Raw genomic sequence first — 27,607 nt, forward strand, 5'->3', positions numbered from 1 at the left:
TGCTTGGAGCCCGGGCACCCGCGGTCTGAGCTGGGCGAACCCGGCCCCGGGAAGGCGGGCGGGGCAGGGCGCGCGCCGCGGGAGCGAGCCTGGCTGCCCGGTGGGCGGTGAAGACTGTCACCCGGCTCCGAGGTAGGGGTCTTCATGGAGACCTGGATTGGGGAGCTCGAGGGGACGAACGCCTGCTGGGAGCCTTCAGGGAAGAGTGGTTTGCCAGGCTGAGTTTACGAGGGCAACCGGGACGTTGACCGTGCGGTGATCCTTATCCCTTATGTCTGGGGGCCGGGTCTACGCGGTTTCTCCTAGAACCTGCTTATGTCTGCGCCGGCAACAGGGGCCGCATCTAGGCGAGCGCTCCGCCATCTGCGTCTTTCCCTAGCTCAGGTCTGCGGGACTGCGTCCATGGCCGGCGCACTACCCTACCCACCTCCGCTCCAGCTCTTGTTGGGAGGCCGTGTCTGTGCGGTGTGGGCCCAGACGGGTGCACCCACGTGTGGATCTGCGTGGAGCACTCCCACACCGCCCTCCCCTGAGTCTTCCTTCAAGAACTGGGGTGGGGGGGGGGCGGGGGCGGCGCTGAATGGGACGGATGAGCGCGTAGCTTTAGCTACTCTGCCTCGCCTGTCTGGGGCGGGGTGGAAGGGGATGGAGGGGGCGGTGGAGGCGGAGGCGGGCGCTGCGGTTTCTGGGGCCAGACTGGCACAGAACTGGTGGCTCAGAGGGCGCACACGTGTGCGGGAACCTGTGTGTGGTGTTTGGAGGCGGGTGTGGTGTGTGTGTGTCACGTGGGCAATGGAGTATGCCTCTGTGTGTGTGTGGGGGGGGCGTGCATTTCAGGGATAGAGTGGTGTGTGAAAGCGAGTTACAGGGACATTGGCATGTGTTTTGTTCCGGAGGGGTGGTGTGTGTCTTGAGGGCACAGGTAACGTCACAGGTCACAGGACTGCACCTCAGTGGGTTCGTAGGGCGTTGAATATCTGCCAGGTGGGCCCAGGAGTTCAGGAGGAGTACACAGCTTGTGCCCTTGAGGATGCCAGGGAATATGCACTTGCCTCCCCCATAGCCCTCCCTCCATTCAGCACATACAGGTTGAGCACCCACTGTGTGCCAGATTATGCCCTAGGCCCACAGACCAGTGACACACTGGTCTCTCACCTTCCTCCTTGGTCTCTCACCCTCAATTCCCACAGCAGGCAGAGGTATCATTTTAAACTTCATTGGACTGAATCATTCTTCTGCTCAAAACCCTCCTCTGGCTTTTGAGGCCCTTCTGGTTTCTGTCTACAACACCCCTCCACCCCTAGCCAATCCCTGAATCCCAGCCAGGAAACAGTGTCTGTCATGCACAGTGTAAATTTCCATTTTCTTCCCCTCTGAAATATTTACTCAGTGGTCATGAAAGAGCTTAAATGCTACCTCTTCCAGGAAGGCACCCTTGAGGCCAGGTACAGTGAATGACAGGGCTTCGCATTCAGGTGTAACTCTGATGGCCATCGGGTACCTGTCACATGCTGAACACCCTGCTCCAGCCCCGGTGGCCTCCTTGCTGTTCCTCAGACAGAGTGAGCACTGTTCCACTTTACAGCCTGTGTAGCTGCTGGTTCTTCTGCCTGAAATGCCCTTCCCAGACATCCACACTGCTTGTTCCCTCACTTTCATATTCTGCTCAAATAATGTACCAGAAAGGCCTTTCCTGACCACACTGTATAAATAACACTCCTCAGTCCCTCACTCTTGATCCCCCTGCACGAGTGTATTTTTCTCCGTAGTATGTACCACTTGATATATCATCTGTTAATTACAAGCTTTCCTTTTTTTAATTTTTATCCCCAGTAGAAATTAAACTGAAGCAGGGACTTTATCTTTTTGGTTCATTGCTTTATTTCCCAGCACCCAGCACGTATAGCAGTTGCTCAGTTAGTGTTTGTTGCATGAATGAATGATTCTGGATTTGCGTCCCAGGAGTCTGTGTCCCTGGCTGCTCCCCAGTCTGTGAGCCCCCAGTCTGAGGCTCGGTCTCCGGCCCTTCTGTCCTCCAGATTCAAAGTTCCTGGTCTGGGACAACTGACCATATTTACATGATAGAGACATTCTAGTAGCTGGTGTGGAGGATGGGGTGGGGTGCAGTTGGGACGTGAGCTTAGAGGTGGGGAGACCTGTGTAGCTGAAGCAGTTGGGAAGGAAAGTGGAGGCCTGAATTTGGACTTTTAGAGGGGATCAACATCTTCAGCAGTGGGGAGATCTGGAAGGGCTCCCAGAGAGGTCTGAACTGTCCTCTGGCAACAAAAGAGGGAGGCGTGCTCTTGACAGCCCAACCCAGTGTGCAGTTCAGGGAGCTGCGAGTAGCAGAGAGTAAGGTTGGGGTCGGGGGAGCGAGGCTGGGCGGAAGGGAGAAGGTGGTCAATGAGGCGGGCTCCTGGGTTTCTGGCCTGCGAGAACTGGGAGGATGGTTGTGCCATCTCTGCGATGGAGACAGAGGAGAAAGAACAGACTTGGAGGGCATGTTGAGTTAAATAAGGGCCCTGTTGAGTCTGAGCTGCCCAGGAACACGGAAAGGAAGAGACGGGACCGGAGGCGCAGACCTAGTGTGGGGGTGAGGAGGTGCTGAGGTGGAGGGTCAAGCCTGGAGACTTTCAGCCAAGGTGCACTGAGGCTGCGCTGAGGGTTCCTGTGCAGGCTCGGGCGGGACCCACCTTGGTGCTTGGGGCCTCCCCAGGGATGGTGGAAGAGGGTGTCCTCGCAGCAGGCATCCTCAAGCATGACTTAGCAGCACACGCCTGGGCCTTCCTTAAGGGGACTGAGTCATCCCAGGCAGAGGCGGGAGCTGCCAAGGGTACCCAGTGCTTGGGCCATTCAGACACTTGTCAGGAGCATAAACACAGCTCATCAACGTCAGGGCTACCTTCTGTATTAGGCCTGGGGGGCTAGACCACCGTACAGCTTTCCCTTCTGGCTAGTCCTCTGCCAGTCAGGGCCATGTCCTCTCTGCATGGACTGTAGTTGGTCCTCTGCTCAACCTGGCCCTGACATTCACAGCAGCCTTCCAGCACTCGGAATGAGGCCTAACTGCCAGAAGTCATCCAGCCAGGGCTGCTTGCCAGCTGTGATGAGAGCAGGATCTGCTGCTTATCCTGTTCCGGGCCTTCTCTGAGGGACCCAGGTGGATAGGACACAGCCTAGGGAAAAGGCCTGGCCAAGCAGAATCTGGAGCCAGAGTCTGCATCCCTTGGGAGTAGCCAGACGTCGGGGGGGTGGGGGCATAGTCTGGGGGAGGAGTCTAAGGGGGTAGTGTGTCGGGCCTCCTTGGGGCCAGGGGACAGGTATGGGGTTGTACTTTGTATATTAAGGCTCTTGCTCGGTGGCTTCCTGACACCATCACAACCCAGTCCCACATTGCTCGGGCACGAACTCTTCGTTATCCACAATCTTACCCACTTCCTTTTGTAGCCCTGGGAGTTAACAGGACGGTATCTGTTTACCTGATTCACATAGGAGGGAGCTGAGGCTCCAAGAGACTCAATGACTTGAGACAACACAGCCCCAGCCTGCGCAGACAGCATTGGTGTGTCTTTGCCCAATGAAGGAAGACCTGAGTGTGACTAGGCTTGACCCTGGAGGCTCCCCATGCCCAGAAGAGTCCTTGTTCTGCCCTGGGTCTGGGTCCCAGCATGTCCCGTGTGACCCCTAGTTATCTGCTGAATCAGTTTCTACAAAGCATCTACGGGGGCCTAAGCTTGGGGAGGGCCTTGAGAGACCCCCTGGAGGATTCCCCAGAGAGGCCTGGGTCCTGCCCAAGACACACAGCCAGCCCCGCGGGCAGCCCCAGGCTGGTGAGTAGGTGATGGTGTGGGAAGTTCAAACTTGACCTGTGTTCAGGTTCCCATGACCCCCCAGTGCACATGCTCACACTTATACACCCATATACACCACATTGATAGATTTCTGCGTCCATGTAGACGCAAGCCTATGTGTGAACCCTTCACACACACACACACACACACACACACACACACACACACACACACGACACATGCTGTCACTCCTGGCCCAGAGCCCTGCGCATACACACACATTCTCTCATGTGTGGACATATGCACTCACATGCACAGCCTCAGGCACCAGGCCCTGTCGCCTGGACACGAGACAGGAACCTGGGGCCTCCCGGGCCGCCTCCTGCAAGGACGTGCTTAGTCACCTGAATTTTCTCCAGGCGGGAGGGAGGGTGGAGGTCTGACGTCAGCCCTCCCAGCCGCCTGGTGCCGCCCGCACATCCATCTGGGCCGCAGCGTGTGCCAGGCAGTCACAACAACAGCAGCACAACAACTCCTTTTTACGGGCTTCCTTTGTGGCGGGCCCAGCTCTGAGCCCCCACATGGGTGTTCACTCCTTTCCTCCTCACAAGCACTGGCTCGGGGAGCTGAGGCTGCCAGTAAAACCCCATTCTGCAGATGAGGAAAACCCAGGCTCATGGCGCAGTCATCTCCTGTGGGCTTGTAGCCAGAAAGGTGCAGAGCCTAATCCAAGTAACAGGGCCCCAGGGCGAACTGGAAGGCTCTGTCCTGACTTGCTGTGTATTCCCAGGGCCATCTCTGCCCTTTGCTGGGCCTCTTTTCCCCTCTAAGAAAGGGAAAGGGAGATATATGAGGGTGGCCTCTGGCTAGGGTAACAGCCTCAGGGAAATAATGCAAATTTTATGCTCTAGGACAGCCTTTGCCCTCTGTGGGTAATGGCTCTGTGCCTTGGTGCCTGTCCCAGACTAGAGGGCAGGAACTCCCATCACTGGTTTATTCCCTGCTGTGGCTGGGGCCTTAGGCTTGTTGGGGGTCCCTTCTCTGAGGCTGATTTCCCATCTGTCCTAATGGGGATAGGACTGTAATGATCACTATGGCAACCACTCATTCATTCAACAAATACTTCTCAAGCTCCTACTCTGTGCCAGGCACTGCTGCAGACACCAATGATCTTATGGAGACAAGGCAGACAAGAGCCCTAATGTGTCGAGTTTAAATTCTGGTGGGAGATAAAGGGCCTGCAGAGTGAGGGGGCCGGGCAGCAGCGGGGTGGCCACCTACAGGGAGGGGTTGGATGTGTGGGCTCCCTTCAACTTTAGCTTCTTCCTTCCTTCAAGGGGCCTGGTTCCCAAAGCCTCCTGATACCCAGTCACTGCCCCCTTTCACCTCTTCCAGAGAGGCCTCTCTGATGCTCCAACCCTAATCACTCCTCCATCACCTCCAAGGAGGCCTCCTTGATGCTCTAGCTTCACCAGTGCCCCCCCCCCGTCCACTTCTCTAGGTGCAGCCGCCTCCCTGCCTTTTCCGGTTACCCATCTGTATTCCCTCCCCCCTTCCTTTCTGCATGTCAATATCAGCTCCAGCACAGCACGGCTTCCAGTCGCTCAGCAATCTGTGTGCCGGGCACGGGGGTCTGGAACACACCGCTACCCATGATCCATCTCCAAGCCTTGCTGTGGCCCTAGTGAGTATGGGAAGGGAACGCCTCACGTCCATAGTACAGGTGGGGAAACTGGGGCTCAGAGTCAGAAAGGAGCCTGCCCAGGGCTCCACAGTTACTTGGCAGGCAGGACCAGAACCCAGCCCAGGCTTCTCTGCAGCCAGTGGACTCTAGGGAGCCCTGCCTCCTTGACATCTGTCAAAACAAGGTGATGGGAGAATGGGGCGTGAAACAGAGACCCGTTTTCTCAAAGTCACTGTATGGGGACTGAGGAAGTTACCACCAGGCAGGAAGAGCAGAGAGTCAGGAGTCCACTCACTTCCTAGTTTTGAGAGGATGCCTAGTTTGGCCCGGGGAGGGGCATTGAGCTGAGGTGGCAGCTGTGCTTGGCTTGAGGCAGAAACTGAGTCCCAACCTGAGTGTCAGGGTTCAGCCCAGGACTATGATCAAGGATGAGGGCTAGGGCTGGAGTTTAAAGGTTGATTTGGGGTTCAAGTTCTTGATCTCTGGCCTGGTTTGGGGCTCAGACTGCACTAGGGCCAGGAAGGGTGTAAGGCCAGGTCAGGGGAAATGTGGCCAATATTTTGGCCACACGAATAAACTGGAAGGAAAAACCAGGAAAAATAAGGAATGGCCTTTTAGTACAGTGACAGCCATCAAAGCAGCAGCCCCTCCTCTGATAGACCCTATCTTGGTCTTCGGCTCTGCTGGGGCAGAGAAATAAATAACAGGACACTTGGCCTGTGGCCCTGGAGAGACCTCCCTGGAGGAAATGAGAGGCTGGACCTCCAGGGAACTCTTCTTGGAAGCAGTGAGAGGGGTTTTGGATAGGGGGCTAGAATATCACAGAGGCCTCCCTGGAGGAGGTGAGTGGGCCTGGAGCATCAGGGAGGCCTCTGCATTACCAGTGCCTGGCTCAGCTTCCAGGCGGCAATGGCAGAGTTGGAAGGCTCTACTGTCAGGGGGTGGGGCCGGTGAGTCACTGGGCTGTCTGCTGGATCCTGGCCTGAGCTGACCCTAGCCTCTGTTTCTCCCAAGGCTGCTAGGCCTCCAGTGTTCTGCCCATGTCTGTCTGTTCTGACTCCAGAGTATCAGATTCTCCCTGCTTCCCTGTGAAGCCAGAAAGGCAGATGTGAATATGCCTGTTTTACAGATAGGAATGCTGAGGTCTAGAGGGCTGGTGTGCAGCAACAGAGCCAGATGATTTCCTGGAATTTCGTCAGTTAGTAGAGACAGGCCCAAGTTTGGATATTGGCAACCCAGGCAGAGTGAATAGGCAGGGCGAAGCATGGAGGTAGGATGCCTAGAGTTGTGGCCACAATGGGAGAAGGGCCTAGAAATTTGACCTCCTTGCTCCATGGCCAGAATTGAAGCATTTTCTGCCCTCATTTCTCAGGTTCCCAATAAGGCTGCATAGAAGACCCCGTTGACTGTGGCAATGGAGGGGGGCCCAGCAGTCTGCTGCCAGGACCCTCGGACAGAGTTGGTGGAACGAGTGGCTGCCATCAATGTGGCTCGCTTGGAGGAGGCAGATGGCAGCCCAGGGCCTGCCAGGAATGGTGTGGAACCCCTGCCACGAGCCAGAGCTTCCTCCCTGGTCCCTGGCAGTGCTTCGAGGCTCCCGCTAGCCCGGCCCAGCCTCTCAGCTAGGAAGCTCTCCCTGCAGGAGCGGCATGCGGGAAGCTGCCTGGAGGCCCAGACCGGGCCATACACCACAGGGCCTGACAGCCGCGTCTCCCCACGGGCCTGGCGGAGGCCCACCATCGAGTCCCACCACGTGGCCATCTCAGATACAGAGGTTTGTGAGGAAGAACTAGGGGGTGCTCATGAGCTCCTTAGTAGTCCTTAGTTTGCATACCCCCAGAGTTGAGGAGCTCACTACCTCATAAGTCTTCTTCTCACCCAGGGGAGCTCCATCTGAGCCAGTCTCTGAGTCCTATAAATCCCACCATTCCTATCCCCACCCAGTCTAGGCCTTGGAAATAAACCCCTCCATTGTCCCCTAAGAAGTCCTCTCAGAGATTTGAAGACAGACACAATGTCCTCCCACCCCAAGACATCCGCAGCTTGAACTTCCGCCTCTAATCCTGCCTCCTCTGGTCTGCTCTGACTCAGAAGCTGCCAGCGTGTTTCCAACCTCTGGGCTCCCCCTGGCTCTGTCTTTGCCACTTAGATCTGAAAGTGAATTTCAACACTGAGCAGTCTACAGGCTTCAGAGGCTGACTTTTCATGGCTGAGCAAGGGCTCTGGTCTCTTGCCCCTCTTCTCATCCTTCTTGTCCATGCAATCTAGGTCTCACATTCAGCTGCTTCTTGAAATACGTGCTCATGGGTGTCTTATAGATTTGAGTCTCCCAGACCCCAGCATCCAGGCAGAAATAAGGGCATTTTTACTTCACTATTTCCTAGAGAGCAAAGCATAGCCATGGCTCCCTATTCATGAGGCTTCTCTTGTCACTTTCAGTGGTGTTAACACCACCAAGTTTCCCACCCCAACTTGAAAGGTTGATAAGACCTGGGGTCTGGGAGTGAGGGGCCTGGCGCCAGGATTGATCCCTGAACAGGCTCCTGACATGGGAGCAGTGCTGCCTCTGGATCAAGCTTTACCTGATGCTTCCTCTTTTCTCCCAGGACTGTGTGCAGCTGAACCAGTACAAGCTTCAGAGTGAGATTGGCAAGGTAGGACCAGGGCAGGCCAGGTGCTGTGGGAACTTCACTTGGGGCTTTCGGAAGGCAGCCTGTCAGGATCCTCTGCTTGGTGCAATCCCTTCTTCTCTGGGAATGTGTGACAGGGACAGGAAGGCCCAGGCCTGGGAGTGAGGAAAATTTTGTCTTCTGTAGGAAATAACTGGTGTAGGTGGGGTAGATTAGAGATGAGCCCTGATTCCTGACTCCCCAGAGTTTTTTTTTTTTTTTTTTTTTTTTTTTTTTTACAGAGGCAGAGATAGACAGGGACAGACAGACAGGAACAGAGAGAGATGAGAAGCATCAATCATCAGTTTCTCGTTGCGCGTTGCGACTTCTTAGTTGTTCATTGATTGCTTTCTCACATGTGCCTTGACCGTGGGCCTTCAGCAGACCGAGTAACCCCCTGCTGGAGCCAGGGACCTTGGGTCCAAGCTGGTGAGCTCTTTGCTCAAGCCAGATGAGCCCGCGCTCAAGCTGGCGACCTCGGGGTCTTGAACCTGGGTCCTTCCGCATCCCAGTCCGACGCTCTATCCACTGCGCCACCACCTGGTCAGGCTTCCCAGAGTTTTTGATGGAAGACAAGAAGGGACTGGGGGAGGCACGGAGCTGCACTGAGCCAGGCAGGGGCAGTTGCCAAGGCGCAGGGGCCCTTTCTTCATCTGCCTGAAATTTATGCACGTTGGTGGTGGGGGTAGAGATGGGATGCAGGAGGGGCTGGAGCTATTCAAGCTCTCCTTTTCCTGAACTAGCCCTGGGGGAGGCTGCTCTGTCCGGGCAGGGCTGACCTGTGTCTGTTCGCAGGGTGCCTACGGCGTGGTGCGGCTGGCCTATAACGAAAGTGAAGACAGGCACTATGTGAGTGTGGGGATCGGAGGGAGGCATTGCCCAGGCTGGGCCCTAGAAACCTGGGCGGGGGCAGAAGCTGTTCTGGGAAGACAGAGGGCAACACAGCCACTGAAGGGGGTGAACTCCCTGTCCCTACGGGTATGCAAGGAAGTGAGCTTCTTGACCCTGGGAATATGAACTCAGAGGCTGATACCTCTGAGGGGAGAGCCCCAGAAAGGCTTTTGGAGAAGAGGGGTAAGGCCTATACTCAGATGTGACTACCTCACCCAGCTTAACCACACCCAGCCATACCCTTAGTGCCGATGGCAGGTGCCCCCTGTGCCTTTCTGGCACATAGTGCAGTCCACATGTAACCAGCCTGTTCTATCCCCTGGTGGCTGCACACAAGTGACACTTCTGTCCCTCTCTCCTCAGGCAATGAAAGTTCTTTCCAAAAAGAAGTTACTGAAGCAGTACGGCTTTCCACGTATGTATCTCTCAGGTCTTGTGCTTGGGGGCTGGCCGGGGAGCAGAGGTAGCAGACTCAGTCCCTAGCTAGTTTGTGTAGGACTGGGACTGGAGGGAGGACAGCATGCACAGAGGCCGGGGTGGACATGGGTTTGGTGGGTTGGGGACAAGACCATGGTCTTACAAGACTTTTGCTTGAGGTTGGTTGCAGGGCCGCGGTGAGGCCCAGACTCCTGAAACAGGGGCTTGGCTCCCCTTCCTGGCCACAGGTCGCCCTCCCCCGAGAGGGTCCCAGGCCGCCCAGGGAGGACCAGCCAAGCAGCTACTGCCCCTGGAACGGGTATACCAGGAGATCGCCATCCTGAAGAAGCTAGACCACGTGAATGTGGTCAAGCTGATCGAGGTAGGAGGGTGGTGAGTGGGCGGGTACTGTGCCCCGGGCCTATAGAGCACAGACCCAGGGATCCTGCTGAGAAAGCAGATGTGGCTGAGGCCTCCAAGGACACACTTGGGGCAGGGACTGCAGGGAGGCTTCGGGGGGGTCATCTCAGGCTGCTCTGGGATGTTCTCAAGGCCTCGCTGAGGGCAAGCATCAGAGTTCTGAGGCCTCATCTGTCTGTGCCTGTACAGTGCCTGCTCCATTGTCTGGGATAGCTGCAAAGTATACTGGGGGTCCTGGGGCTGGTGAGGACAAGGAGGCCTGGGGCTGTCACCCCAAGCCCTACCCCCATGTCTGCTCCTTCTGATCAGGTCTTGGATGACCCAGCTGAGGACAACCTCTATTTGGGTGAGTGACCCAGCTCATTCCCAAAGCAGCTTACCTGGGTTGGTCCACGGGCTACTCGGGGACGCACATGGCCTCCAGGGGGCAAGGAGGAAATACATGTTCTCCAGCCCTGGATTCCATTGCCCAGCCCTGCTGAACCAGGCTCAAAATATCCTGTTAGATTCAACAGATCTTCCCAAGCCCCCATTCTGCTGATCAGAGACAGTGGGTTGGGTAGAAACAGGAAGCATTCCCAGACTCTGTCTAATAGCTCTGTGCCTCAGTTTCCTCACCTGTAAAATAGGGGATAATAATGGTATCTACCTCATGGGGTTGATATGAGGAATAAATGAGTTATTATATGTAAGACATACAGGCGGATTTAATGGCAGGTGCACCAGTCGCACGCCCTGGGCCCCGGTTTCTGAAGGGCCCCACAAAACCTCAACTTGACACTTCTTTCTAATGAAAGGGGGCCCAATATTTTCTTCTGTGCCTGGGGCCTCAACTGACCTTAATCCGCCTCTGAAGACATATTAGCTATTAATGCTAATTTTAAATTAAGTTCCTGGTTCCTGGTTCCTGGTTGAACTTTACAGGCCCTTAGGAGAGGAGGCAGAAGAAACAAACGCTGACTCACAAATTAGAGGCCAAGGCTTCAGTGTCCGTTCCCTCTCCTACCTGCCGATCTGCTGTGACTTTTAGGAAAGTTTCTGCCCCTTCTCTGAGCCTCAGTTATCCCACCATTGCCCCAGAAAAGGGGTCCGTGCTGAATCAAATAAGGCAGGTTTATAGTAGATCCCATTCTTACCCATTTACCTTCTCTGATACTGTGGGAACCCTGTCCTATCCCTCCCTCAATATGTCCGGATGCCTGCCTCCTCTCCCACCCTCCAGAACAGGGAGGGACCTTGGCATCGCCTGCTCTGCCAGCCTGGCTGCACCTTACCTTCTTTTCTTTTCTTTTCTTTCAGTGTTTGACCTCCTGAGAAAGGGGTGAGTTCCCCATTCCAATCAGGCAGGTCGAGTCTCATCCAGACCTTCCTTTCCCTTCCTGTGTCCCTATTCCTAGGGTCGGCTACTCTAGGAGAAAGCAGAGGCCCAGGCCCTGCCTTTGGGAAGCTCTGGTCTGGGGGCAAATGAGAGAACAAGAGGAAAGTTCTTGGAAGGCTGGTGGAAGTCAGTGAGGCAAGCATAGTCAGGGAGGCCTCTGGAAGAGGGGGTAGATTTTGAATCAGGCTTTGAAGATCTGGAAAGAAGATTTTGATGGAAGAGAGGGAGAAGAAAAGAGTGTTTCTCAAGAAAAAAATGTAAGAAGGGATTCACTTCTTACCTATATTCAAATCCCAAAGAGTTCTTTCAGCTTCACAATTTCGTGAGTTGGATGGGTGGGACTTCATTTCCTCTCATTTACAAGAGGGGAAGCTGAGTTTCAGAGGGGTTAAGTGGCTTGCCCAACATCACACAGCAAGGCACTGATGAAACCCAGGGTTCTGACTCATGTCTGCCTTATTCAGCTTTCTCAGGATATTTGTAAAGCAGCAGACATGAAATAGCGGGCATGGGCCTGGATGGATTGGAAGCCCTAACTGCCAGGGCCTTGAATACAGGCTATGGTTTGTCTCTCTGCCGAGGGACTTCCTAAAGACCTTTGTGGGGAGGGGGCAGGCAGTGGTGTCCCTTTAAGACTCAGGGGCTTTCAAATGTTTTGACCTCCATTCAGAGTGAGAAATATGTTTCACATTGCCATTTATATCTGTAACTGAAACCAAAGTTTTACAAAACAGCACATATCATTATTACATGATATACTCTGATATATTCTTCTTTATTAGAAAAAAGAGCATTTTGAGGATTGAGCTTGAGGTAGTCATCCACTAAATTGATTTCATGACCCGAGGGTCATGCAGTTGAAAAACATTGCTCTATATGGCATCTTTGCAACTGTTTGATAATAGATAATTAAGTACTTAGAAGAAGGAATATCAAGCCAATCTGAAATTAAGATAAAGCTAATTTGAGATTACAGTGATTACAGAGATATTTGCGTCAATGTGTGTTTTTAAATTTTCATCACATATGGGAGGAAAAAGCTAATACCTTGAGTTCTGGGGACCTGTTTGAGCATAGAGAGCTCCCAGAAGGTCCCAAGTGACCTGAAGGTCCCAGCCTCTGTTCCCTTCACCCACTATCTGCCTTTACTCAACCTGATTCAGCTGAACACCCTCTCCCCTCCCTCCGCAGGCCGGTCATGGAGGTGCCCTGTGACAAGCCCTTCCTGGAGGAACAAGCTCGCCTCTATTTGAGAGACATCATTCTGGGCCTTGAGTACTGTGAGTGAGGGGCTGCCTGCCCCCTGCCTTGAAACAGGGGTTAGGGGACCCTGGAATGGAACACCAGAGAGGGCAGAGCCCAGGCTGCGAAGGCTCTGAGCAGTTCTTGTCAGTCAGCCCAGATCTGCCAGTCAGCTTCAGCTGGGGGCGGGGTCATAGACATGGGGCGGGGCTAAACCTCCTGAAAGGAGAGGAGAGAAAGGAAGTGGTACCCACTTCATCTGGCTTGTGCCAGGTCCTTCCTGGGGCCTGCTCATCAAGTCGTTCTGCGCCTTGGATGTTGTCTCCTTTGCTGAGTTCTTAGCCAGGCTCAGGCTCTGTCTACAAGGCCTCAAGAGATGTGGGAAGGAGATTATGTCCCGCTGCTCCAGAGTCTGTCCTGCCATGGAGCCTGTGGGTAGTGGCAGAGCGAGTTTCCTGTGAGGAGCCCTGAGGTGATGAGAGCTCATGGGGGAGGATGTTAGCATAGCCACCATCTCCAAAATTCCTTTCTTCACTCATTCATTCAGTTTGTTTATTAATTTATGAGTACCTACTAAGTGATGACTGGGGGCAGGGAGGTGACGAGGACCCAGATGCGACCTTAAGGATCTCACATTCTAGTAGGAGGGACAGGAATCTAAGCAGGGAGATGATGCAGTGTAGTGCCTGCTGAAGCTGAGGAGTCAGAGGGGCTGTCAGAGCACCGAGGGACCACGGGAGGCTTCCCGGAGGATGCCACCTGCGACCAGGGTGCTGGAAGACGAGTAGAGAGTCGCTGGCCAGCCTTGAGGGATGGATGGGAGGAAGTGCAGCAGGCAGAGAGAGCCACATGGCAGAGGCACGGAGGGGAGCTGGCAGATACTCTTGGAGAATGGAGAGAAGTTCAATCTCACTGAGGCACAAGGTGGGGAGAGTAGTGAAAACTGATGTACAAAGGCCGCTCAGGCCACACCACGAGGCTGGGAATGCCTCCACGGAGGACTTGCATGACTTCGTTCCGTCAGCACTGTGAACCGCCGAGGGCTTTGAGTAGGGGAGAGACGTGATAGGATTTGCATCTTAGAAAGCTCTGTCTAGCAGCTGTGTGGTGGCTGGATAAAGGGTGAGAGGTGACCAGCTGGTTCGGGAGGAGGCTGTGGCTGTAGCCGAGTGACAGATGGTGAGTCCTGGATTAGGACAATGGCAGTGGGAGGAGACATGAAGGAGGTGGGATAGCCAGCGCTGGTCTGGGGAGGACCCGCAGACTCCTAGGCTTCTGGCCTGGTTTGGGAGCAGGAGCGGGGCTCGTCTGTCTAAACTGTTAGCTTGGTTTGTCAGGAGCATATTCTTTCCCCAGGGGGACAGAACGAGGACCTAGTTGAGGTGACAGGAACCAGGACTGTCTTTATCTTAGTTGAGCCACTCCAATGCCCTCAGATTAATGTTCTTTGTGTATATATGGGAAAACTGAGGCACAGAGAGAGGAGGCCTTTGTGGAAAGTCCCCAGTCAGGACCTTGAGGTATAGCAAGGGGGCATTTTACCCTGGGTGTGGTCACCAGTGGACACCACCCTCTACCAGCCTGTCTTCCACCCCCTTCCTATCCTGGGACTTCTCAGTTGAGGGTCTATATCCCATTCTCTATCACCCCACCCAAAAACAACACCAACAGCAACAAATAAGCTAAGTCTCATCAGTACCCAGGTCATCAAGGTGAAGGGCTTCCTGTGTGGATTGGTGAGTACCAGGGGCCAGACAGGCAGCTGAATGGAGGCACCGGATGCTGAGGACCTGCCTCGGGATTCTGGGGGAATTGAGCCCAGTGGAGGCTCTAGCCGGCCAGTGCAGGCCTGATTCTTATAGATGAGGCCAGTGCAATGATACATAGATGGGGCCAGTGCAATGATGCAGGTATGAGAAGCAGTTGGATCTGAAATATATCTTAAGAGGTTGGTTCCATAGGACTTGCTGATGAATTGGATGTGGGGTCTGAGAGAGAGACCTGAGCAATGGGTAATATGCTTAGCTGAATGGACAAGACCAGAGGAGGAGGAGAGGAGGGATGGTGGTGGGATTACCGACAGAGAAATCAAGTTCTGGATTAGATGTGTTCTTGAGAAATACTGAAATATATAGTGAGATGTCTACTGTGGATAAAGACCCTGGAGTTCAAGGAGGAGGCCAGGGTTTGAGATAAGAATTTGAGACCGCTTGCCATGGTCAAATACACAGCCCCTTGAGGCGTCAGATCCCTTGTGTGCGCCTGGTACACATGCAATCACTACAGACCATTGATTTCGTTGTTGTTATATAACACTCATTCCCTAGGCCCCCAGCCTTCCTCTACGCCTCTCCCCTCTCCTGCTTCCCTTTCCATCTCTCCTCCTCTCCAACATCCTGGGGACTGTTGGTCCAGGGGAAAGGACTTACTGAGTGAGGAGCCTATAGTGGATGGCAGCTGGGTCTCAGCGTGAGCTACCCGTGTCTTCCCAGCAGTGCTGAGCCCAGAAGGCAGGGTGAGTTCCCAGCCTGGTAGAGACGGTCGAGCCTTACCCAGCCATGTTCATCCCAGCAGTCCCCAGACCTTAGGTGCCCTTTCTTTCTGAATCTCCTTCAGCCTAGAGCCATAGGGCTGAGGCGGTGCCTCTGCAGGATACCCCACAATCCCACCCTCAGCCCAAGGGGCAGCAGCATCTCTGACCAGGCTGAGTGGGGGGTGGGCGGGGGAAAGATTTAATGGGCTGTGGGCCTGCAGACAAACAGTGCTCAGGTGGTGAGCCAAAGATGGCCTACGAAGAACTCTCCTCCCCAGTTTCCTCTGACCTGCCCCCTGAGCACAGGTGCCCTGATTGCCACGGAGAGAGCACTGGACTTGGAGTCTAAAGGCTCCTGAGAGCCCAGTTGTGGCTCTGCTGCTGGCCGCGAGGGCTGGCCTCAGCGCCTTCACTGCCGAAGTCCTCTCCTGAGGTCCTCCTGAGAAGGGTGTGTGTGTGTGTGGGCTCCTCCTCACCTGAAGCTTGAGACAGGCTTCCCCGGCCAGGTGGGGGGTCCGGGCAGCAGCCCCCCGGCTAGCAGTCCCCTGGCCAGGGCTCCAGCTGCCTCTCTCTGCAGTGCACTACCAGAAGATCATCCACAGGGACATCAAACCTTCCAACCTGCTCCTGGGGGACGATGGGCACGTGAAGATCGCCGACTTTGGCGTCAGCAACCAGTTTGAGGGGAACGACGCTCAGCTGTCCAGCACGGCTGGGACCCCAGCATTCATGGCCCCCGAGGCCATTTCTGATTCTGGCCAGAGCTTCAGTGGGAAGGTGGCTTCCAGGGCCTGGGCTGGGTTGGGGTTCAGGTGAAGGGGTGGGGTAGCTTACAGCGAGGCCACATGTCCAACCTGAGAATGCCAGGGTCCTTGTGTCTCAGGGGTGAACACCGAACACAGTCCCCTTCTTCACATGTATTTCTCCCTAGAGTCCGACAGACTTCCCAACTTTGGCCTCTCTTGTGTTCCAGCAAAATGTCCCCGTGTTTCTCATGCCAGCTGCTCTGTGTTGAGTCCTGGACGGTGCTGGGAAGCAGGCAGAGCCCAGACAGCCCAGTGCTCTGCCCTTCTGGGGACGATGGACAGGGCAGGGGGTGCGTGTGTGGGAGTCGGAGGCCGCCCTCAGTCTTCTTGGACAGGGCAGGGCTTGAACTAGGCTTTGAGGAATGGGGAGGGTTTGAGGAGGAGGTGGAGCCCAGAGAACATGTTAGATACCTTAGAGGCACAGGGTTGGGGAGTGATGGGGCTTAGGCAGCCTTAAAGCCTGGGTGTGTGGGCTTTCTTCTGAGTGACAGAGGCAGTGAGCGAAGCGTTCTGAACAGGGGGCTGCAGGTCAGGGTGGCACTGGCACATGCTTGTCCTCGCCTGCGGGAGGCTACTGCCCGCTGTGCCCTGCTGAGGAGTCAATGACCAAGACGCATTTGGGTGCATGTGCGGGTATGGAGCCCAAGAGAGAGGTCAGGAGTGTAGATGGAGATTTTGTATTTAATTTTTAATTTTGATATAATTTTAAATTTACTGAAAAATTGCAAGAATAGTACAAAAAAATTCACATGTATCTTTTTACACAGATTCACCATTATTGACTTTTGGTCCTATTTACCTTTTCACCATCTCTCCCTATATTTACATGTACATATATGGCATTTTTCTGAATCATTTGAGAGTCAAGTTGGAGACATTATCCCGTTTTATCATGAAATGCTTCAGTGAATATTTTTTTAAGAACAAGAACATTTCTCTTACATAACCTCAGTACAATGATAAAATTAGGAAATCTATCATTGACAAGAGACTATTATCTAATCAACCTTATATTTCACCAGTTGTCCCAATACTGTCCTTAAAGCTTTGTTTTTTTCCAGTTCAGGATCGGATCCAGGGTCCATCGCTTAATTCACTTGTCACATCTCTGGTGTCCCCTTAATCTGGCAGAGTTCCTTGGCTTCTCTCTCTTTCCTGACCTTGACATTTTGAAGAGAACAGGCCTGTTATTTTGTAGAATGTCAGTTTGCATTTGTCTGGTATTCCCTGATTGGATTCAGATGAGGCATCTGTGGCAAGAATATGTAGGTTGAGATTTGAGAATCATTCGCATAAGAGAGAAAGCAGGTACCCGGAGAGGAGGAGGCGGGGTTCCAGAAGGGGAAATGGAGAGAGAACACGTGTTAGAAGCGGAGCGTGGGGGAGCTGGGAAGAGCTGTGGAGGTGGTCAAGGACGCGAGCCTTGGCGTGGATAGGCGCTGTTTCTGGGGTCAGAAGGAATGTACGGTGGCTTCTCCAGGGGATCATTGGGACTAGGGACGGTGAGCTCGTAGATGAAGGAAGTTTTGTACACATTGAATTGACATTGTGTCTGGTTTGGGCCTATTCCAAAGAAACTTTGAATCCCAGAAGGGCAGGGGCTCTGTTTGGGTCATCCCTGTGTCCAAGTGCTCAGCACAGAGTCGGGCATGGAGCAAGGGCCTGGGAGTGTTTGTTAAGTGAATACATGACTGAGGAAGGAGGTTCCCTGCACACCCTCTCAAGTAGCCCACCGGAACTGGCTAGGCAAGGGGTGTTGGTTCATTTTGGGGGACTGATACGAGCTGCTTCCTTTCTAGGCCTTGGATGTGTGGGCCACGGGGGTCACGTTGTACTGCTTTGTCTATGGGAAGGTGAGTAATGGGTGGGCAGGCACCGTGGGCTGGGACCAGCTGAACCAGGAAGGATGACGGGAGCAGGTCCTTCCTTTGTGTCCTGAAGTAAAAGGACATTTTAAAGAGGCCGCTTGGCTCAGAGAAGACCAAGAAAAAGGAGGCTTTTCCCGTTTTCCCATTTTTCTTAGTCCCTTGGTAGGGGAAGGAGGCCTGGGGCTGCAGACATCCCACGGGCAGATATAGATGGTGGAGTCACGACCTCTCCAGCCAGAGTGCTCCCGACCCTTCGGTTCCCTTGATGCCATTCATTCATTCATTCATTCGTACGTTCACTCATTCATTCATTCATTTAACAAGTTGGTTTTGACTCCTGCTCTGAGTCAGCTGGGCTTTGGGGACACACCCAACGCTGACTTGGCTGAGATCCCTGTCCTCAGGTGCTCCCACTCTAGTGACTGCATTGAAGGGCAGGAGGGGACCTCAGTGAACGTGTCCCCAAATTCCAGGCCCTACAAATGGAGACCTGTTTGTAGGGGGCTGTCACACCGGTGGGTACATCCAGCCTCATGATTTCCTTAATGACTTATCGGTTCTGTCAGTGTTTGTTGAGCACCTACTGTGAGTCAGGTTCTGAGAAAGTTAGATGAGGTTACTCCTGACTAATGCGGTCTAGAGCTTCCTCCATGCCCGGAGAGGCGGGGCCAGTCTCAAGTGAAGGCGGCCCTGGGCCTACATCCTTTGCTTCCTCACCCGCAGTGCCCGTTCATCGATGATCACATCCTGGCCCTGCACAGGAAGATCAAGAGTGAAGACGTGGTGTTTCCTGAGGAGTGAGTTGCCCACCAAGGGGGCTCCTGCCCACCCCCAGGGAAGCACATCTTTAGCAGAGCTTTTGCCCTTTGAAGGCCCCACCCCCCGCCTGCAGATCTGGAGGTGGGATTGCTGTTCCCTGGGAGGGGCCCCTGAGCAGATAGAGGTGGGACTGTGGAGCAGGGTCCCTGAGACACGTGGGTCGGATGGGTCTCATTGTGCAGATGGAGCTCTGAGGCCGGGAGTTGGCAGGGGTGACTGATGTCACACATTCACATTGCTCCTTCACTGAAGGCCTCCGTAGGGGCAATGGCATCACCCCCATGCAGACCTTGGACCCATATGGAACCTTCACCTCCCCCATATGGGGTGCTCGGGAGCTTCAAGATGCCAGTATGCTGCCCCATTTCACAGATGGAAAAGTGGAGTCTCTTGAAGAGAGTTATCAGTGGGCCTGGCATTTGAAGCCAGTCCCTCCTCCCTCCTTTCCTTTGTGACTGAATTGGTCTCAGCCCGGAGTGACTGTCCTGTTCATTCAGGGTTCTTCAATAATGATGTTGGCTACCACAGCTCCTTCGTTTTCAAGGCCCTTCTGCCACCTGCTCAGAGTGCCCAAGGCCACAAACTGAGCTGGGAGTTGTCCTCAATTTCCTCTGATCCCCTGTGCCCACTTCCTGTCTGGTCCCCAAGCCCCCTCAGTTCCACCTCTTATATGTCTCCTGGCTGGATTGCCACCTGTGCACCTGCCTGGGTCAGGTCACGCCCAGTCCAGCCACCACAATCAGGCCAGGCTGACCTCGATAAAGTATAATAAATGTCACCCTATCTTCTGATTAAAGTTTTTACGAGGCTTCCTGAACTCCACAGGCAGAGGAATTCAGGACATTCCAGACCCTCGGAGTTCTGCCGCCACGTGGCCTCCTTGCCTGGCGGCACGAGCCCGCTGGGTTCCGACCCTCCCTGTCACTGCCTGTGCCCGTGCCTTTCCTCCTGCGGTGCTCCCTGCCGGGCCGTCTCCCCGGCCCAGGCCCTGGGAACGGGATTCAGTGTCTAGGACAGCAGAGGGAACCGGGGCCAGCAGTCCAAAGAGTGGGTTCCTTCCCTGCAGGCTTGGAGGGACGGGCTCCCCAAGAGTGTTGGTAGCAAAGCAGCCTGCAGTCTGGGCAGAGAAGTCCAGGCTGGTGTGGGGCTGAGGGTCCTGGTTCCCTTCCCCCTGTGCCTCTCCTCCCTGCCCGCCCTGCTCTGGGCAGCAGTGTCCTGACCCGCTCACCTCTCTGGGCCCCGGTCTCCTCTGTCAAGTGAGACTCTTTCCTGGTGGAGGAGAGGATACGGTGGTGAGCAGCAGTAAAGGTGTCCTGGTGTCCAGACAGTGACTCTTTTCCCGTTATCCTCACCGTCACTGCTGCCCGTTATCCTCACCGTCACTGCTTCCCCAGGGAGGGTGTCTGGTGCCCTGGAACTCGGTGTCTGTGGTCTCTGCCTCCGGAGGGAGACTGCTTTACTTCCTTCTCAGAAAGAAGGCTGTCCATACACTTGTGCTGAGACTCCCTCCTCCCACCTGGGCACCCGGGGGGTGTCCCGCCTGCTGTCTGAGAAAGGAGGGTCGGGCCTCTGCCCTGGGGTGCTAATCAGGGAACCCCTGGAGCAGGGTGGGGAGGGAGAGGTGGGAGGAAAAGGATCCTCATCAACCATTTCCCTCTCATCTCCTTCCTTCCTTTCTTTAGGCCAAAGGTCAGTGAGGAGCTCAAGGACCTCATCCTGAAGATGCTGGACAAGAACCCCGAAAGGAGAATTGGAGTGCCGGACATCAAGGTGGGGGACTCAGAGGGCTTGGGCTGCGACACAGCACACAGGCCTCAGTTTCTCCCTGTGGAGAGCCCTACCCCAGGACATACATGCGTTGGGTTTGAGGACTTTGGGCTCCCTCAAGGTTATTGTTCATGAAATGCCCATGGGTCCTTGGCTGACTGGGTCTCCGTGCCCATGGCCCTGACCTCTCCCTGCCCTCCTGACTCCACAGTTGCACCCCTGGGTGACCAAGAATGGGGACGAGCCCCTTCCCTCGGAGGAGGAGCACTGCAGCGTGGTGGAGGTGACCGAGGAGGAGGTGAAGAACTTGGTCAAGCTCATCCCCAGCTGGACCACGGTGGTAAGAGAGTGAGGGGCAGATGGCTTCTTTGTCCTGGAAGGCCTGGGGAGGGCGTGGCCACCTGCTGGAGACTTGCTCTGCGAGAGCCTAAACCCCCTCTGGGGGTATAGCAGGCCACCTGGTTGGCCAGCCTCGATTTTAGGCCACTGAGTCCACTGTTTTGCTGGAGGCCCATGGGGAAAGAGGCCGCATAATTCAGCCTTGCGGTGGGGAGACCAGGAGGCTTGGTGAGGAGAACGAATGATTTAAAGAAACAGACTGCCTTTGCTAAGTGCCACCGTTCACCATAACTAGAAGCATTTTCTTCCTGCCTGCCTGCCTTCTCTCCTTCTTTCCTTCCTTCCTTCCTCCCCACAGTTATTGAACTAGTTTCCAGGTACTGCACTAGGTGCCAAGGCCTAGGAAACCTGCGTTGGAGAAGCGGCCCAGGGCCCCCTGCATGTTGGTTGGGCACCACCTGTATACTGCTTTCATTCTCCTCTCCCATTGTAGTTTTTCTCCTCTTCCTCTGGACACCTTCCATGTTAACAGTTGGAAATTATTACTGTAGCCCCTGATGGTCATTTGGAGGTTTTGGAAGCCGTGAGACATGGCCTGGCCTTCACTGAGGCATTGCAGCAAGTCCCAGCGAGCGCAGGCCAGGGGAGAGCTGGGCGTGCTGTGGGTGGGTCAGGTCTGCTGGGTCCAGGCCCGGCTCGGCCTGTCGGCTCGAGTCCTGTACTCGGTAGAGCTCCACAGGTCTGCTGGGTCAGGCCCGGCTCGGCCTGTCGGCTCGAGTCCTGTACTCGGTAGAGCTCCGGGGCTCTGTGGGGCTCCTGGAGCCAGTCAGCTCTCACGGGGTCCCTGTGACCACTGCCCTGGTCTTAGCTACCGTCCCCTTTCTCCTAAAGTACTGTTGTCACTTTGCCTCCCCCCTCACCTTCACCCTTAACCAGGGGGTCCTGGTGACCTGACCATGTCACTTCTCAGCTCAGACTCTGTTCCCATATCATTGAGAGTAAAAGCCACTTAGAGTAACTGCCCTGCAAGACTCCACACGGCCTGAGTGCCCCCATATCCCCTGATGACCTCATCTCCTGTCCTCCCTCCGTTTGCTCAGCTTCGACCACATGCGACATAAGCTGCTGCCTGCAAGGTCCAGGGCCTTTGACCTGCTCCTCCCCTCCCAGGATGCTCCTGCCCGGCCACCCACAGGGCCCGTACCTCACTCCCTCCAGGTCTTTACTCCACAGTCGTCTTCTCAGCGAGAAGTGAGCCTTACCTACGGTTCCAGCCTCCTCTGTCATACCTTATCCTCATCCTTGTTTTATTTTTTTCTCTGTTAGCACTAATCATTAACTACCATCCATTTGCCTTATGTATTGCCTGTCCCACCAAATAGAAGATAAGCCCCATGAGGGCAAGAATTTTTGCCTTAGCATGTATCATCACCTGGGCCTAGAATAGTGTCTGGCATATAGTAGGTGCTCAATAAACAGTTGATTGATTGAGTGATTGATTGAAAGAATAAACAAGTGAATGAACCCTTGATGCTATGCATGTGTGTGTGTGAGTTTGTGTGTATGTGGCAGGGGCCTGGAACTGTCCTTATAGCAGGAGGGACAAAGTCAGAGAGCCAGGGTGCAACAGCCCCTCCTGGTATGACCCCTAGGCCACTGCACAGCCTCCTCTGCGCTGCCTGGCACAGCCTTTCCTCTGCTCCATCCTTCCCACCTCGCCAGAAGGCATGTCCCATGCCCTCAGGATAAAGCCCCCACTTTCAGCCTGGCATCCCAGATGCCTCATGGTGTCCTCCTGGCCTTTTAGACCCCATGCACCAGTTGCCTCGGGTTCCCCTCAATTCCCAGTATCCACCCTCCACCAACACCCTGCACTCTTGTCTGCCTCTGCTGGAATACTCTGCCCCTCTCTGCCCATGGAAAGGGAGCCTCCGCAGGACCCAGCTAGCGCTGCTCCCCGGGAGTCAGAGCAGAGGCTGCCAGCGTGTTTGGGAGCCTGGAGGCCTGCGCTCCTCATGCTGACTGATGTGTCCTGCCTAGATCCTGGTTAAGTCTATGCTGAGAAAGCGTTCCTTTGGAAACCCGTTTGAGCCCCAAGCGCGGAAGGAAGAGCGGTCCATGTCTGCTCCAGGAAACTTATTGTCGTAAGTACTGATGGGCTGAGACAGGCAGGGCTCTCCCTGGGGCTGGGGGCCGCTCTCACTGTCACTGGGCTGTGCAGGCTGATGCCAGAGCCTGGGGACTTGGCTGGCCCCATCTGTACCTCTTTCCTCAGCCCATGGCAGCCTGGTAGAGGTTTGCAGATAGGCCTCATGTCTGTTCCTCACAAAAGGATGGCTTGGCTGTGCAGGGAGAGCACTTTTGACAACTCTTCCTGGCGTGGGGTAGTGCTAGCAGCTGCTTTTCTGAGCGGCCCATGCTACCTCCAGCCATTGCTGAGGCCGTGTGCCTAGTCAGCGCTGTGTAAGTGCTTGTTCAGGGAGTAAGCCTGGACAGGCCAGCTGACTGGGCCAGGGAAGAGGAACCCTCCTTTGCTGAAGCCTCCCTGCTGTGAACCAGGCATGTGCCTTTACCACCTGCTACAAGAAGTCAGAAAAGTAGTTCCCCAAACCACTGAGAGTCTCATCTTCAGCTTGTCCATCTTCTCCCAATAAATAAGAGTCAGTTGGGGATGCCAACAAAGTCTGCTGGAGTTTTTGCAGAGACCTGCAGACAGAAAGCCGTGAGAGGGTCCTGGGCCTGCATATGGCCCGGGAAGTCAGTTGCTTCCTCTGGCCTGTGAAGGGAGCTGTAGGGAGGAGGAGTTATGTCTCCAGCCCACCGTGTGGAGGCGTGCTCCCCAGAGAGGGAGCGCCAGACATGGCCCACGTACTTCAGCCTCTCAGAAAGAAGTACTTTTTTTTTTTTTGACAGAGAGAGTCAGAGAGAGGGACAGATAAGGACAGATAGGAAAGAAGAGAGATGAGAAACATCAGTTCTTCATTGCGGCACCTTAGTTGTTCATTGATTGCTTTCTCATGTGTACCTTGACTGGGGGGCTACAGCAGAGTGAGTGACCTCTTGTTCAAGCCAGTGACCTTGGGCTCAAGCCAGCGACCTCTGGGCTCAAGCTAGCGACCATGGAGTCATATCTATGATCCCATGCTCAAGCCAGTGACCCTGTGCTCAAACTGGATGAGCCCTTGCTCAAGCTGGCAACCTTGGGGTTTCAAACCTGGGTCTTCCACATCCCAGTCCAATGCTCTATCCACTGTGCCACTGCCTAATCAGGCAGGAAGAAGTACTTTCACTTGTGCCGTGCAGAAGTGACCCAGAGACTGGTTCTGTATGAGGCTGCCCTCTTGTAAGCGGGTTCTTTAGACGTGCCGGGTCCCATGGACAAGCTGGTGTCTGCTCCCTGCCAGAGGTTGCTTACCCTCAGGGATGTTCATGTACCAACCTTTTGCCAAACTTTCTGGTCAGTGAGGTTTGAGGGGTGGGACTTGGGACACGCCTTGGTGTCACTGAACTTCCTGTTTCCTGTCTCTTCAGTGAGTTGGCCAGGGCTGGGGGAGGAGCTTCCCTGTGCTGGATTGGGCTTAGTGTAGGGGAGCACATATTTGACATCCAAATGAAGCCACTGTTTTTTTCTTCTTTTCTTCTCCAAGTGAGAAGAGGGGAGATAGAGAGACAGACTCCTGCATGTGCCCCAATCAGGATCCACTTGGCAACCCTTATTTGAGGCCCAAGCTCTGCTCATCTGGGGCCATGCTTGCAACTAAGCTATGTTTATTGCTTGAGGCAGAGACTCCACGGAGCCATCCTCAGTGCCCAGAGCTGATGTGCTCGAATCAATTGAGCCATGGCTGTGGGAGTGGAAGAGAGAAAAGGGGGGAGGGGAAAGGGTGGAGAAGTAGAAGGTCGCTTCTCCTGTGTGCCCTGAACGGGAATCAAACCTGGGACTTCCACATGCTGGGTCGACGCTCTGCCACTGAGCCAACTGGCCAGGGTGAAAATGAAGCCACTTTTGAGAGTGAAAGAGGAAGCTATTATTAACTATGCCAGGACTACATGCATAGCCAAAATCTGGACTTCTGGTCACACTAGTTCAGAGCCTGTGACTCCACGCCCCCTAGTGGTGGGTCAGGCTAGTCACAGGCTAAAGACACATCCAGCATCTACCTAGCCTGGCACAGGGCTGGACTGCAAGGGAGGAAGAATACAAGTGAGGAAGGCAATCATTCTCATTTTATAGACATGTTAGTGGGGAAACAAGCCAGTTTCCTTGTATTAAGTATTACGCTTAATACTTTCCAGTTATAAAATTCTAGAATTCTGTAACCCAAGTTTAATTATGAAAAGCAGGTTTTACTTCATAATAGAATCCCAAATTTGTCCTTGATCAACTCTCTGTTTTACATTTTGGGATAATTATTGAAGCTCTACAGTAGAGTTAAATGAGATTGATCCTTTTTTAAGATATCAAAATCTGTTCATTGGTCAAAAGAACGGTCTTGGGGGGGGGGAGAATCAGATACCAGATACCAGAATCTGCTGAATACATGACATCATCCCAAGACTGACAGGTATTCTCTACCCTGTGCACCAGACAAAGAAAATGTAGCAGCAGAGCCCCTCTCCTCAGGACTGTGGGGCTGGTCTAGGCCAGCACGGAAGGCCTGTGGGGTGCTTGAGGACACAGGGAGGTCAGCTGAGTCAGATCGTGAGAGGCTCCAGAAGCCAGGCTGGGGAGCCTAGACTTCACCTCTGGGCAATAGGGAGCCATGGAGAGTTGCAGGCAGAGGTTTAGGGTTGGGAGACCAATAAGGGGCCACAATGCAGGGTGGTGGGCTTGGGGAAGTGTTTGAGGGGGGTTTGAGAGCCGGTGGGAATGAATGCCTGTGAGTGTGCACTAGAGTGTCCTTCCTGGGCATGTGTTCTGACTCCTGAGGTCCCTGTGCCCCTTGTGTCCCCTGAACAGGAAAGATGGGTGTGGTGAAGGGGTCAAGAACCTGGAGCTTCCCGGTGTCCAAGAAGATGAGGCTGCATCCTGAGCCCCTGCATGCGCCCAGGGCCACCCAGCAGCACCCTCATCCTGCGCTGCCGAAGGCCCGCTGCACTCCTGCTGACAGCCGCCCCTGCGGGAAGGGGGCTGGGGACTGTGGACCCTCCCCTGGCTCCCCTTCCCCGATCATGCTGCATGACCTCTGCGTGTGTCCAGGGACGGGATGAGAATGTGTAGCGTCTGGGGTTTGGCAGGCAGGGCCCCCTTTCTCCTCGTCTTGACTCTCTGGCGGGACCCAGGCTGTGGAGGAGGTAGGTACACATGTTGCCTTAGAAACTCCACTTGGCTCGTTGGCAAGGCCTGAGGCAAGAGGCAAGAAACCAAGATGGCCGGCGGAAGCCTGGCTTCCCAGCACTGCACAGACCTCCTGCTGGGGGCTGGGCAGGCCTGGCTTAGCTGCCACACGCACATGGAGGGGTCTGCCCTGTCTACCTCAGGGGGCTGCTGCCAGGCCTCATGTCTGCTGAGAACATGGAGTCTCTGAGTCTTTGGTGGGTGTTCCTGGGTCTCACTGGGGCAGGGGCCAGTTTTGGAGAATTCAGATTCATGTTTTGTTGCCTTTTACTCTTGTTTTTAACATGGGGGCAAGAGGGTACAAAGATCTGCTTGGGAATATCAAATGACCTCTCCGAAGCTTTGGGTGTTTGCTAGTGCACCCCACCATTATCGCAGCCAGGTGAGCTGGACTGACCTCCGTGGATTGTGTTTCACACTCAGCACTATCCAGAGAATGGGCTGAACTAAAGCTCTGAGCAGAGACCTGAACCAGGAACACCACATCTTCCCTGCCCGCATCACTCCCTCCCTCTGTGGTTCCTCAGAGCCACGGCTGTCAAAGAGACACCAGGGGCCGACATCGACTGAGGACCCTGGACTCAGGGCTATAGCGTAGCAGAGGCGAAAGTAACTGGAACCCAACCCCCAATCCTACACTGGCCTCCCCATCCGGCCCCAGAAGCTGCGCTCACATTCCTACAATGAAGGACAAGCAGCCCAGGCTGGAGGCCACACTAGAAGTAGGGCTTTGGTGGGGTGTACATGCTGGCAGGTGGCCATGGAGACGGGGCCTTCTGCCACTGCCTCACCCCAGGGACAGTCGACATCAGCGTGCCTAGAGCTGGAGCTCTGGAGTGTGTGTATGGACTTGGCCTGGCTGGAGCAAGCATCATCTCCCTGGGATCACTCAATGGCTCGGCATTCACTGACCAAATGCTCAATGAGATTGACCCCCAAAGAAAAGTAAAGCAGAACTCAGATATCTCCCCCGAAAACGTGGGCCAAACAAAGGATTACAGTCATTGGCATGGGTTTCAAATCGCTGGAGGACTTGTGTTAAGGGAAGGGAGGCCGGGCTGGTACCCGCATCCTACACATCATCTCTGTGCCTGTGGGTGTCCGTCGCGCCTCCACGCACATACACATGTGCGTGCCCATCTGCTGTACACAGCGCACTTGCATGTCTTGCACTAGCACATGCATCTGTAATATAGTCTCTCTGTCTATTTAAGGCTGTGAGCAGAATGTGGCCCAGTGTCAGTGGGCCCACATTTCTCCCTGCTCATCTCCACTAAGGTAATGTAACCCAGGGCTTAACAAATAATCTGGTACTGTTTGTAAGAACACTTTTAAAGAGTTCACGGGAGGCCAGTCACAGATCTGCAAGTTCTTTTCTGAACATCTCTGCACTGGGGTTTGGCAAGGTGGGGTTTCGAGAGGGTGACATCCATCGGACTTGCTCTTGCAGAGCTCAAGGGTGGGCCTGGCTTCATTGCCCAGGTCACTGCCTGGACGGGGTGTTTACCCACCACTGAAAGTTTTGGTTGGCATCATTGTTTTTGAATGTAGCACAAGTGAAGAACAGACTCCATAAGAGTGTTTAAAAAATTAACTTCTCAGGAAGTGAGTTAAAAATAATAAAAGCCCTTTCTTGAGTTAAAAA

The 27,607-nt window shown here is 54.4% G+C and overlaps 1 protein-coding gene across 2 annotated transcripts; it reads left to right on the top strand.

The window, feature by feature from the left end:
* CAMKK1 (calcium/calmodulin dependent protein kinase kinase 1) lies at positions 1-27,607 on the top strand. 2 transcript variants are annotated; one of them, XM_066363427.1, is made up of 17 exons: positions 1-132; positions 5,369-5,475; positions 6,848-7,249; positions 8,082-8,129; positions 8,940-8,993; positions 9,399-9,450; positions 9,701-9,834; positions 10,182-10,218; positions 11,172-11,193; positions 12,442-12,530; positions 15,603-15,802; positions 17,631-17,684; positions 18,423-18,496; positions 20,201-20,288; positions 20,497-20,625; positions 22,665-22,768; positions 25,585-27,607. In XM_066363427.1, exons 3-17 carry the CDS (start codon positions 6,890-6,892, stop codon positions 25,655-25,657), a joined length of 1,518 nt encoding a protein of 505 aa, XP_066219524.1. In that variant the 5' UTR covers positions 1-132; positions 5,369-5,475; positions 6,848-6,889; the 3' UTR covers positions 25,658-27,607. The 2 variants fall into 2 exon arrangements, with proteins under 2 accessions (XP_066219524.1, XP_066219525.1); XM_066363428.1 differs by lacking the exon at positions 5,369-5,475.

Source organism: Saccopteryx leptura, chromosome 2 (assembly GCF_036850995.1).
Source record: "Saccopteryx leptura isolate mSacLep1 chromosome 2, mSacLep1_pri_phased_curated, whole genome shotgun sequence".
Lineage (NCBI taxonomy): Eukaryota > Metazoa > Chordata > Mammalia > Chiroptera > Emballonuridae > Saccopteryx > Saccopteryx leptura.

Bases quoted from the DNA above. Each gene is read 5' to 3' on its own strand.
- CAMKK1 (XM_066363427.1), top strand. From the start codon at position 6,890: ATGGAGGGGGGCCCAGCAGTCTGCTGCCAGGACCCTCGGACAGAGTTG. The intron at 10,219-11,171 runs GTGAGTGACCCA...CTTTTCTTTCAG, and splicing joins TGAGGACAACCTCTATTTGG to TGTTTGACCTCCTGAGAAAG. The intron at 12,531-15,602 runs GTGAGTGAGGGG...CTCTCTCTGCAG, and splicing joins CATTCTGGGCCTTGAGTACT to TGCACTACCAGAAGATCATC.